Here is a 13,200-nt window from a genome sequence, read left to right on the forward strand (position 1 = left end):
AGCTGAGGCTGAGTTTGCGGTTGCTGGGTTAGGGTTCTGTTCAGAATTTGGGCTTTTGGCTGATCTGTGGTGGGTGGTGTTTTGGTTTTTTTTCTGAGGTAATGCTCCTTTCTGGTGCAGTTCAGCTTTTCAGTAAAGGTGGGTGCCCACCTCTGGGCTTAGGGAGCGGTGAATATGCAGAGAATGTTTTAAAGCATCTCCTGTAATCCCAGTGCAGTGCGTGTGAGCCTGCAAAACACAGATTTCTGTGCCACCAGGAGAAAGAGGTGTACAGTGTAAGTACAAGTGCATGTAAGATGCATGGCATCCATTTTTAACAAATCACAACAAATACACATATCTTCCTGCATTTTAGGAGCTTGCCAGATCCTTCTATGGTACAGTGACCTTCTACAGATAGAAAACTATGTTGGAAAGGAAGGAAACCCTCTTTGTTTTCTTTTGTATCTGAAATACTCTTACAAATAACTAGTGTTGGAGAATTCAGCTTTTTGTGTGAGAACAACAGGTCTGAGATGTAAGAAAAAGTACACAGCTTGACAGGATCTTTTGTCAAAATCCTGCTCTTCTATTCTTACTCTGTTTGTGGCAAAAGCTAACTTGCTACCAAAAGGTAAACCACATAAGGGATTTTTACTTTAATATGTAGTTATCAAGAATTTGTGTGTTCATTTCTTTAATCAAATTGTTGCGACTACCACAAATGAAAAAGATTAATTTCCTGCTTGACTCATTTTAGGTAATGTTGCCATTTTGATAAAAATCCTGTGATAGTGTTTAGGAGATGACAACCCACTCCTTTATTTTAAGTTTTAGTGACTAACATCTGTATGTGACCACCCTATGTTTATACAGCAGGTAAATAATTCTGTAGGGGCCATCCATCAGTTTCATGATTTCACAAGAACACAAACCCTCTCCTCTCCCACCACCCCAAGAGGATACAAATTAGTGAACCAAGAAATGATGCTGTCGTGGCAGGCAGGCTGGCTCCTCATTCCGTATGCTGGAGGCATTCAGCTCCCTGCTCCCACCCTCTCCCCTCCCCCTCCTCACACTGTTTGTGCTCTTGATAACACGATGGGAATGATGACTGGCCCTTGTGCTGCAAACTTCTCTGCCTTCCCCACGGACTGACAGTGTTGATTTGTTTCCAGGTGCACGCCAAATTCCGCTATCCTTTCTACTATGAGATGTGCTGGTATGTTCTGGAGAGATACGTGTCCTGTGTGACCCAGCGCTGCCACCTCAGCAAAGAGTACCAGAGAGAATCAATGTTAATTGGTGAGTGAATCCTTTGAGTGCACATTCACAACTGGTGCTGGCACCTCAGGCTAGCTGCTGCTTTGGTTTCTGCAAAGCAGATTATAAACTGAACTGGAGAAATTCTAATGAACAGTTTCTTTATTTTGGGGTGGGGAAGATTTTTTGACTCTTAAGCGTTTGCATGAAGCACCAACCTACTTTGAATTGTATTGAACATCCTCTTAGCAAGTGGATCCCAGAAAATAATTTTTGGCTGTGTTTGTTCGTTGGTTTCAGTCATGTTTGTGTTGGGATGATCTGCCAAACAATTGAGGATTTACTGCCATGTTCAGCATGGCACCTCAGTAGCCAGAAATGTGTATACTGCAGATGTGCTCTGCTGGGGTAGATATTTTGTCCTTTTGTAGAGCAGCTCCTGTACAGAACACGTTGTGGTCACTAAACCTGCCTTCTTTCTCTTTTCTTTTCCTTAAATTGTCCTGTAATTCTCTGGTGACTGGGTTCTAGTCCTGCAGAAAAGCTAACGCAAGAAAACACCTGCACAAATCTCCATGATCTGTAACCCAGGTTCAGGGGGTCAAAGAAACCTTTACAACAAGAGCTGAAAATGGGCCAGAGGAGAGACAGACAGATGTGCCTGAGGCATTACCTTGGCACTGGTGTGAGCTTTGCATCAATGTGTGCCAGTCCAATTGTTGCTGTGCTGAACTGCTCTCTTTTTCCTCCTTTTGATGGAAGGTGGTGGTGGGCCATGTTCCCTCTGCTTTTAAGCACAAAATAGCTGAAAATAGCACAAGCACCAGCTAAATCTTAACTGATACATGTTAAGTGTGGAGGAGGACTAAAGCATTTCTGTGCCTCCTGCTCCCTGAGGTGCCACTTGGAGGGAACCTGGCATGGCTGGCACTGCCCCAGGCTCTGGACAGAGGAGGGAAATGTTCACCTATGAACACAGCTCTTAGCAGAAGGGATTGAAGAAGTTACAGGCAGGTGTCACTCTCCAGTGAGTTTTACTGACCAAGAATAATTTAAGGGAGCTAATCATCTGTGTAGATAGGCCAGGGGGGATTCCTGGGGTCACTGGGCATTTGGGTGCTTCACATTTGAGCTCTGAGACCCTGGTCAGAAGGGTTAGTTAAGCAGAAATTCTGAGTCCAGATGAATTTTTCTCATAAGATTATCCTAGAGGAGGAAAGGATGAATTAGCCCTTTGGATCAGCTCTTCAGAAAGCAGTGACCAAACTGATAACTGCATTCTTTGGAAAATAAGGAGCAATCTCCTGTTGTCTAAACCACTGGCATGGAAAGAGGCTGGTCCTGCAGGCAGGGCAGAGGTGCCAGATCAGCCATGTGGAATTTCAGAACAAATTAGCTGTGGAGAGTGGATGGTTCAGGATATTGAGATGGGACCTTTTCCAGCTAAATCACCAGTGTGAATTCCAGCCCAGCTCCATAATTACTGATAATAGGTTGGTGATCCCCACAAAATGTGCCTCAGTCCAGTTAGCTGGGAGATATTCCAGTCATACAGAAGCTCACTGGGAGCTATAGTTGTCCCCTGTCTAGAGGGAGCAGGATTGTTTGGCATGACCAAAGAGTGCCAGCTCCAAAGGCTTCAGGAAAAGGAGCCTGGCTCGTTGGAAAAGGGTTTGGTGGTGACTTCCTCAAGGTCTTGTGGCCTGTGGTGGCTTCAGTTGCTGGCAGAGCACATTTGCTTTTGTTTTGTCAGAAACTTGGGGTTTTGTTTTTATTTCTTGGCAGAAACTTAACCTTAAAATAATTATTTTAGTGAGGGTTGGGGTTCAGACCAGGTCTGCTATATTGCTGGATCTTTCACTTTGGCATTGGCCAAATTCAAAGGAGTAAAGGTGCATTATTTACCTTTACAAAGCTGTATTGCTTTGTTCTGTGGGAGTAATACTGTTTCAAATGCTTGCTTTGCTTCTTTTAACTGGTCTGTGTGCAGCCTCTTGACTTGACTCTATTAACTGTAATCTTTGAGTTAAAACTGGTTTGTTCTGTGGAGTCTGTATCTTGATATCGTTCACTTGCTGAGGGATGGGATATCCTAAAGACATCAGTGTTCCAAACCCTACCTCTTTGTTTTTAAGCTTTTTTTCAGAACTGACAAAGTCCTTAAATTGTCTCTTCCTTAGGGACTTCTCTATCTGCAAGCAATTTCTTGATTTCCCATGAGGGAGTATCCCTTGACAAAGAATTTCCCATTATTCTCCTTAAAGAGTAATGAAGCAAAGTAGTTAACTTCTCCTCAAACCCCTCAGTAGATTTAATTGTCTTCTGTCCTTCTTGGTTTAAGAAAAAAATCTTCATTTCCTTGTATTCATTTTCAGAAATTTCTCATGAATAATCTAAATGTGTCTCCTACTTTTAAAAACAATATCCTCAACTGGAAATTTGTTCTAAATTTGTTCTAAATGTCTGTTTTCTGCCTTTCCTTTTGGGTGCTAGAATTGTCTATTTTTCACCCTCCAGTTGTGCTGCTTTCTTTCCTTACATAGCTTCTGGTACAATGATTGTAGTGGACCTTTGAAGTTAAGAAAGTGATTATCAGTAGAGGAGGACATTGACTAGAGATAGTGCAGGACGCTGCCCACAGTCTCTGGGATTCACAAGGGAGTAGTTCTCATAAAATTTGTGGGAATTCTGTTCTCCTGTGTAAAGAAAAAAAAATTACTGTCTTGATAATGAACATTGTTGGAGAACACAGAAAACTGAGTTAATCAGCAGTTGGATTTTAAGGATATCTTCAGACTTCATACTGTTTTTATAACATGTTTTTATTACATTTTATAACATATACTGTGTTTTTATAACACAGTATTTATTTGCTTTAACATGAAGGTTGTTAAATTCAGAGTGACTTTCAAGACATTGTCTGCTCATGAAATTGTATTTGTGTGATTGTGTTGTGATACCTCTGTCCTGACACTTGTATGCTGCTGTAGCAATTTGTATTGTTCTTTGTATTTCTGTTTTCTAAATGTCTCCACTCACAAAACTTCAGACAGGAAGAAGCCCCACCTCTGTGGAGGCACAGCTGAAACCTGAAGTCTTCCCACTCCCTGAATAAAAATGTGAGTGCAGCTCTAGATGAGGTGGAAGATGATGGCCGTGCCTTCCTCCCCCATTCCTCAGGCCCAGGATGAATTTCCAGGCTGTGTCCTCAAGGCAGAGTGTGAGGCTGTTCTTTCTCAGATCTCCCCCAGGAGGGCAAACACTCAGGGGGATGAGACATGGCAGCAATCACAGGCTGCTGCAAAAGCACACAATCTCTTTTTCTCTTTTCTTTTGCTTGTCTCTCAACTGGGACATTTGTCCTGCCAGCTGAAATCAGAAGGGAGCATATTTGGGTTTCCTACTAGATTTGAATGTGTGCTGTTTTTCAGGGTGGATATGTCTTCATTATTTTTACTCTTATCATGAATGAGTCTGTACAGGATGTTTTCAACCACAGCTGACCTTCAGTGAGATATGGATGTTGAGAGTGAGCTGACAAAGAGTAATTGGGAGAAGATCCTGGGCTATCAGAGACGTGCTTTCTCTGTAGCCTGCAGCTTTGAAGATTCCCATTGCTAAAATTTTAACAGGATGGCTCTAACTGTATGTTAAGCCTGATGGATGTAGAAAATATGCCCTCTGGCACAGAGAAGGAGCCATGTCTCTTTTCTTCCTCCCTCTTCCTCAGTGGATAGAATAGATTTGCTTATGATAGACAGGTACCTGAGTATATTGAGTGCTTCCTGTATGGGGTGCTCCATGCAGTGCAGCAATGGGATGCATTTCCAGTATGCTCAGGGCTTTTCTGCTAATGAAAATGTCATTGCTGTCTTTAGCAGACTGATAGCAACTGCTGCTCCCAAGTCACAGTGGCAGGTTTTGGAGCTGGGAATGGCAAGGTAGACACTACACACTGGACTGTTCTAAATAGTTCAGACAGGTTTCATGATTATGCCTGACCCCCATCCCTTTCTTTGAAGTTCTGTAATACAGCAAGTTGCTTTTCAGCAAGGAAAGAAACTGTGTATAATTATTCTTGTACAAGTGGATAACTGTGAGGAAAGTTAAGTGGTCTGCCCAGAGCCACGGGGAAGTGAACTGCTATAGAAAAGATTTCTAATGCTCTGTCCTGTGGTCAAGTCTGTGCTGCTCCACCTCTTCACTGAGCTATCACAGACTGGTCTGTATAAGCTGCTTTTATTTGCTTTGAGAGGAGGGGGGTGAAGGTATTTTTGCACTAAGTTATGTGGGAGCCCAGACTGGGTAACCCCTCTGAAACTGGGGTTCAGACCTGGCACTTACTGGGGCATTGACTCAGGAGAAGAAACAGTTGAGCTGAGCAGGTGCTGTTCCCCACAGAGACTTAATAAACCAGAAACCTCCAAGTCAGTGGAGCCCTGGTAATACAGTGCTTAAAATGCACTTCTCAACAAAGTAAATGCAGATTATGCTTATGTAGGGCCTCAGCTCACAGCACAGTAACTCTGTCAGACAATGTTTTCATTGAAATGAATAAATAAAAATTGTGGCATGTTGCATTACAACAAAACACTTGAAAACACAAAATTTAATCTCCCTCACCTTGAAGTTATCCTTCCATTATTGATTCCCTTGGTGCTTTTTTTTTTTAGATTAGCAGCAGTAGCAGACAGTTGTTGTGTTTGGAGAGCAGCCTGCTCTTAATCCGGTGGAGCACCAGCGCTGTAATCCCCTGGTGCTCCAGAATAGCCTGGCGCGCTCCAGGTTAGCAGCGAGCCCTGTGCCCAGGGGAAAGTTGGGCAAGGCATGAAGTGCCTGCCAGGCATGCAGAGAACAGGGCACTGCTGTGGTGGTGGTTTAGCTGGGAGTTATTTTTGGGGTTAGATGGGAGTTGGTTTTGCCTGTCCCTGCCCAGGTGTTGCTGCCTGGTGCTGCCAGCTGGTGGCAGGGACGCGGTGGCAGCTGGCAGAACAGAACCCCTCGTGTGCTGCCTTCTCCTGGGAACAGGCCCCCAGTGTGCTCTGGTGCTCCACTCCTCTCCTGCCTTTTGTTTCCATAGATCAGAGCAAGAGACAAAAAGTGGAGATCTCTCTTGGAAGCTTTTCTCCTCACATCAGAGCGTTACTTGGAGTAAATTATTCACACCTCCATAACGTGATCTCCCTCGTTTTCTTTAGGCCTTATTTACACTTGTGCTTTGCCCCAGTTACAGCCATTAGTTCCTGTTCAGCAGATCTACGGCACAGGAGGACACAATCACAATTTTCTCTGGACAGATTTACACCACTTTCTGTTAATGACACCGTCCTGGCAGCGTGGGGATGTGGATCTGCTTCCACCCTGTCCTGTTTGATGCCAGAACTCTGGCATTTTCTCCCATTGAGGCTGGGCTTTGTGCTTGGGTCAGTTGTAAAACAGCTCACCAAGGCTGTGTGGCTCAGAGAAGGGGGCTCCAGCCCTGGATCCAGCAGCCTGGATTCTGACTCCTGGTTTTTCCCTAGATTTGATGTGTGACAATGAGCAAATCGTGCTTTCTCCCAAGCATCTGTTTCCTCAGTTGTAAAATGGGAGAATGACATAAGCTGATTATGTAGCCTTTGAGGTGGGTACGTGTGCTTGCTACTGTGGACAAAGGAAAAACAGTGTGAAATAAAAGTTGGATAACTGAGTGGGTTTTAAATGTTCTAGTTAAGATATTTTTTAATCCTGTTTATTTTTCTAAGAGAAGCATGGGGGTGTATTAGCACAGAGCAGAGAGGAGGAGCTGCTTTGGAGTGCTGATGCCACCACCTCAGCACACAAAATAATCTGTGAGGCTGTTTTGGAGGGGTTCAGGGAGGAAGTTACCCTGCCCTGGGGATGGAGCTGAACTTAGCTGCACCCTGCCTTGCTGATAGCTGGTGTTTTCTGTGGCTGCCATCTTTTCACAGGCATTTCAGCCTAAACTTGCCTTTCAGGAGTCATTTTATGGCCATTTTGGTTTTGAGGAAAAATGTAAGCCTGTCTGAAGGAGTAGAGTGGATGGGGATGCTGGGTTTTTGCAGACCCTGTAGCAGCAGCACACTTGCCCTGGGAAGTGTGAGGTGACCAACTCCTGTCTCTGGGGCAGTAACACCCAGAGCTGAGCTGGCCCTGCAGGGCTTTTACTGGGAACTGCAGAGCTGAGCAGCCAGGCAGGCTGAGCAAGCTGCCCTCAGACATTGCCACTGCCTGTGGCACCTCTGACCAGTGTGTTTGTTAGTCTGTGCAGACTGAGCACAGACAAGGAGTGTCTCTGTGACCAGGAGAAATTCTCCAGCTTGGAACTGGGCTCCAGCATTTGAACCTCACTGTTAAACAGCCGGATGCTGAGCCTTCTCATTAATGTCCATTTAATCCTTCCTTAAGCATGGTTCACATTGTCCTAATCCAAAGCTACTGCACTGCAAAGCATGGAGGCTGTGAAAGGAACTTTTCATTAATTGTTCTCTCACTTTTTCTGTCTGACTTCTGTTTCCTTCGCAGTGTGTTTTTGTTTGCAGCTTGATCACATACCCATTTCAGCCAGTAATAAAATTCACATTGATTTAACTGGGTGTTGCCAGTGTTAACTGTATTTTCCACAGAAATTCCTGCTGTTGCTAGCCTGCATTCAATGTTGTTCACTTAGTAAGGGAAATTGTGTCTAATAAATAAGAAAAGATGTGTGCTTGAGGGAACCATGGCCACTGGTTTCCTACATTGCTTTCACTGCTTGATTGCACGGAGTTGGGTAACAATTGGGGCTCTTAGGAGGAAATTAAGATTAATAGTTCTTTAGACTCAGAAACTTGCCTTAAAATTTTCCTGAGAAGTACCTAAAATGTATTTGGAATGGCATTAAGAAAACCAGTAGCATGTAGCTGTGACAGTCCCTGTGTTTCTCAGTGTGTTTTGTCTTGTTGTCGTAAAATAAGCACAGTTGAAATCCTCTGTCTCAGAAGAGCAATGAGTATTCATGCACTAACAACTGGGGGTTCTTGTTTTATCAACAGTTTGTTGCTTGCAGAGAGGAAAAGTAGTGAGGAGTTGATTTTGTGCTGTGCAGGGTTCCTGGAAGAATGATGATGTACAGCATTTTAACGTGCCTTCTCCCATCATTTCCCCCTCCTCCTCCTGTGCTAACTCTCCTCTTAAAGCTGTAAAGCTGCCGAATCTGGTCTTTTTCGGATTTGTGGGAAAATTAATTGTGTGTGACTTAAGAGCTCTGCCTCCTCCTAATTGAAGGCATAGAGGACTGAAGCTTTGAAGAAAGCATAATTTTTCCCTAAATGTTTCCCAGTCATTTGAACTGAGTAGATGTTAATGAAAACCAGCATTAAAACAGACAAACAAGCGCCCCCCTCAAAGAAAAAAAAATTAAAAATCAGCTGAATAAAGCCCATTCCTGTCACATACTCACTAAAGCATTCTCCAGTGCCCTTTGAAATAGGCAGCACCTGGCCCCAGTGGTACAGAAGTGCTTCAGCTGTGAGGTTACACTGGCTAAAAATTCAGCATTCTTTTTCTAACTTTCAGATGCAAAAAGAAAACGCAGCACAGACAGCTACTCATCAGATTCGTGGTTAGACATGGATGAAGAATCTTGTGATGCCCATCTCCAGGAGGAGAAGGATGACAGCTTGGATAAGAACTCCAAATCCTTGGTGGATGGCTCCTCCTCACCCAACAGCACACACTCAGAAGGGAAGGAGGCTGCAGGGAGGAAACAAAAAGCCACAGTGATGAGGTACCTGAAAAGAACTTTGTCCAATGAGTCAGATGACAGCATAAAGTCAACGACCCCCACGGACTATCCCAAAACACCCACGGGGTCTCCAGCTACAGAAGTTTCAACCAAATGGACTCACCTAACAGAATTTGAACTGAAGGGTTTAAAAGCCCTGGTGGAAAAGCTTGAATCCCTCCCAGAGAACAAGAAGTGTGTTCCAGAAGGCATTGAAGACCCTCAGGCTCTCCTGGAGGACATGAAGGTGGGTGTGATAACTTGGTGATCCACACAAACTCTGCTCACACAAACTCTTTTGCAGAAGGCAAAGCTCTGCTGCAGAGGGGTGGCAGGGGTGTGTGTTGTGAGCAGCTCATGTCTGGCTGCTCTGCCTGACAGGGAAATGATTCCTTGAACCAAAGCTCCTGTTTGCAGCCAGATTTAAGTGATACAGTCCTTTCTGACTGTCACAGTAGTGGCCAAAAGTTTATATCCTCTCATAATTCAGCACTTGTTATGCTCCACATGTAAATATTATACCTCAAAAAGTCTGTTTATATTTATAGTCTTAATCAGCCCTTTTTGGTCTCGTGTCTCCCTGGTGTACACCTCATTAGCTGACACATACAAAATGTAAATACTTGATTGCAGCTCAGAAGATAGATTGTCTAACACTTCCAGCTGCTTTTTTTTTTCTTTCACCTTTTTCATTTTCCTTTCCTCCATTGCCCTCTATAGGTTGATAATTATTCTCCACTGGTACAATATATTGGTTTTGGAGTTGGTGTGAGGAGTGAGTACTCACTAGTGACACAACTTCTCTGTGGATTTTCAGTCTGTGAACAGCATGGATCTTCAGTTACGTATTTTCTATACACAAGAGCTCTGTAAGGCACAATCTGAGGGGAAAAATAAGTGTTTATGTGCTAAATGGGGTGGGAGTCAGTACTATTTTAGTACAAGTGGTGTAACAGCTGCTTAGAACGGCTTCAAAGCCATTAAAGGAGGCTGAACATGTGCAGTGTGCAGTGGAACCATATTCCCTGATCTTGGAGCTTGGAAGTGTGACACACTGCTCTCGTTCTGGTAAACCACAAGAGCTCAGGAATTCTCTTCTTGCAAAATCAGCCACTTTGTACATGACAGTGGACTCACCTGCTCAAAGCTGCAGATGTAGATTCAGGAGCTTGCTCTGGGATCAGTTATCTTTTAATCAGAAATCAAAATGAAGACCAGAAGTTGAATTTGTGGTGAAGCAGAAAGAATGGTCATGTTACTTCTCAAGCTTGATGCCCAGGATAATTTTCACTTGAAAGTCCAGAAAGGGGTGCAGCATATAATGGCTGGTGCAGATGTTCTGAGTGGGATCCTGCTCCCTCTCTGGATGCCAGACTCCAGAGTGCTGTGAGACATCTCCCTAGAACACAGCAAGGTACCATATGTGAATCTGGCTGAAAGCACTGTGTGGGAGTATCTGTTTTCCTATTCCTCTCCAGAGCAGTGGATTCACTGACTACAGAGATGGAGAACTACAAATGGACTGTTAAAAAAAGGCCAATATCACCTTCTTGGTGATACTGTGCTGTAACTGGTATTAAGTGAGCACCTGCCAGTTATGGTGTTGATGTTCCATGTCCTTTGATAACTGCCTGCTTCTAAACTTTCTGTCCTTGCCAGCACATGCTGTAGCCATCAGGATGTAGCCCAGCATCTGGATACTGATGGTTCCCTGCTGGTTAAAGAGCCCATGACCACATCTAAACATCAGACATGCTGCAGGATTGTTTCCCCTGGAATCACCTATGGATGTTTGGCCAGTCTGTGACTGATTAGCCAGAGTGAGACTTTTTAAAAACCATGTAAACTCAAACATCTTCTTGAACAGTGTTTAAAGAACTGCTAAAGAACTTTCTCACCCATCTTTTTTACAGTATTGACCTACATATGAGCCAGCCCTCAGTCTTCAGAGAGTGGGAATCAGTATGGCAGAGTAAATTAATTAAAGCCCATGCAGTCAGCTTCCTCCATAACTCCCTGTGATTGCACAATCCCCCTCCCAGGTGCTCTGAAGGAATTGGGGCAGTCAGGGGCAGTTGAGTACATTGCCTCCCAGGTCAGGGGAGAGTCCAGGATTCCCAGCACAGGCCTTCTCTTTGCTCATCAGCACATTGTCACAGGCAGCCAGTGACAAGGTGTGACCCATTCCCATCTACTTCTGGGACCCTGGCTGCAGCAGCCATCCCTCCTTTCTGCCACTGTTGATGTGCAGAGAGCAGTGGAGCCAAAGCATCCCATCTCCTCAGAGCATGAGGTTTGTTTTATTCAGTTCATTCACTTAAAAAAAAAAAAAATCAAACCCAAGTGTGTGAGTGTGTTTAGAGCTTTTACCTTCAAAGGATGGGGCGTGCTGAGGGAGGAGTTGCCAAGTGACAGAGTTTAGTCCTCTGAGCATGCTCCAGCATAATGGTCCTTGCAGGATCCAGGCTGCCTTGGTGTGAGGATGCAGCTGTTCCACCCTTGCTGTTCCATCAGGTTCTGCTGTTCAGCCCTGGAGCTGGACAGGGTGAATCAGTGTTCCCTTGGGGTTCCCAGGGATCCCCACCCTCTGCCCCACATAATGGATGAGCTGTTGTTATCACAGGGAACTGGGGTGCAAAGAGATGAAGATAAAAATCATTTTGGGTACTGGCTTTACGTGCCCCAGGACAGTTAGTGTATTTAACAATGATATGTGCAAAAGATGATTTTAATTCTATTGAAACAGTCATGGCTTAACATTTGTGCAAAGCAGGAGTTCTGATCTTTAGCATGCAGATCCCAAGCCAGGCATGAGAAAGAGCAGGAGCACACAACTCAGGACACCCTGTGGAAACTTGAATTAGAAGATTTGCCCTGTACCACATAAAGACATAATGGCAGAGGAAGAAACACAGTCCATTTTTCAGAATGGTGTTTATCTCCTTGACCACTGAATCATGTTCTCTCTCACTTTGCTACTAGTTTTCCAACCTGTACAGATAATAACGTGGGGTTTGCTGATAGCATCAGCAGTGGAGTGAACAGAGGCCTGGTCCTTTTACCTCACCCTGATGAATCCCCAGAGCACCAGTCAGCTGTGTGACTGAATGGAGGCAGGAATCCTGCAGGAGCTGTGCAAATGACCCGTGCTGTGACTGTACTTGGCTGTGTTAAAAAGGTTTATTTCATGGGCAACCCAACTTTCAGGCATGTGATGTATTAATAATGCTTCCTATTAGAAGTACCCTTTTAGTGCACCCATTTGAGAGTTATTTTTAACAAATGCATAGCAAGAACATGCTCTGACAAAGTCTGGAAGCTCTTGCTCTGCTGGGAAAGTCTTAAACAAGTTTCTTCCTGAAGCAAATAAATCAGTGTTTATTCTAGCACTTTTATTTCTTAATGAAATACACTCAGGAACTTTTTCTGTATGACATTCAAGTCTGTCTTTGTGCTTTAGGAAGATAATTAATGTTTTCAGAAAACAGGATATGGATAGTTAAACTGGAGAAAGGAAACCATTTTATTCAGTGATGTGAAGTTTCACAGAACTAATCGGGGTAGCTCACAAAGAATCCATGCTTTCCCAGCTGAGCAAGAGCACAGTAAAGGATGGGTGACTGGATTACTGCTCTTAGTGGTAAACACAACCACAGCTATTTACAGCTATTTAATGTCAAGTAGGTGAGACTTTCTGAAGTAAAGTAATTTATTTTCCTTACCAGAAGGGAGACTGAAAACTAAACTAAGCCTGTGTAAATTCCTTACACATCATCTGAGCTCCAAACTAAGTGTGCCTGTCTGGTGGGGACACAGCAATCCAGAAGTGCCAACTGCTGCCTCTGCAGATTGAGCACCCATTTATCACCGTGATCGATGGAGTGCAGCAGCACAAGGGAGGCTTATTTGCAGAGTGGAACAGGCCTCACTTGGAGAGCAGGTCAGTTCTTCCCTAAGCCCAAACAGGGAATTAAATCCCTGGTGGTTGCAGCAGTGCTGGGGTGGGCTTATGCATGAAGAAGAGGTCACCATTGTCCTCCTTGGTGTAGTTTGCACTCCACATCACAGGACAGGTAAAGCTGGGCAGACCTTGGATTGTGGCAGTGCAGCCCACACACATGAAACCCACTGCCAGGGATTCTCACCTGTGTGTGCAGCCTCTGACTTCTGCACATAACATTTCTGTGTGCTAC

The 13,200-nt window shown here is 44.3% G+C and overlaps 1 protein-coding gene across 6 annotated transcripts in view; it reads left to right on the forward strand.

Moving 5' to 3' along the window:
• Positions 1-13,200, forward strand: part of KDM2B (lysine demethylase 2B) — a gene marked incomplete at its 5' end in the record, with an annotated part of 103,802 nt that overhangs the window by 49,215 nt on the left and 41,387 nt on the right. For all 6 annotated transcript variants that reach the window (XM_084217571.1, XM_084217567.1, XM_084217566.1 and 3 more), the window contains 2 exons: positions 1,158-1,284; positions 8,800-9,254. In XM_084217571.1, the coding sequence (XP_084073697.1) occupies positions 1,158-1,284; positions 8,800-9,254 (582 nt within the window). The remainder of the gene's footprint in view (positions 1-1,157; positions 1,285-8,799; positions 9,255-13,200) is intronic.

This window comes from Fringilla coelebs (assembly GCF_963513975.1).
Source record: "Fringilla coelebs genome assembly, chromosome: 17".
In the NCBI taxonomy this organism is placed as follows: Eukaryota; Metazoa; Chordata; class Aves; order Passeriformes; family Fringillidae; genus Fringilla; species Fringilla coelebs.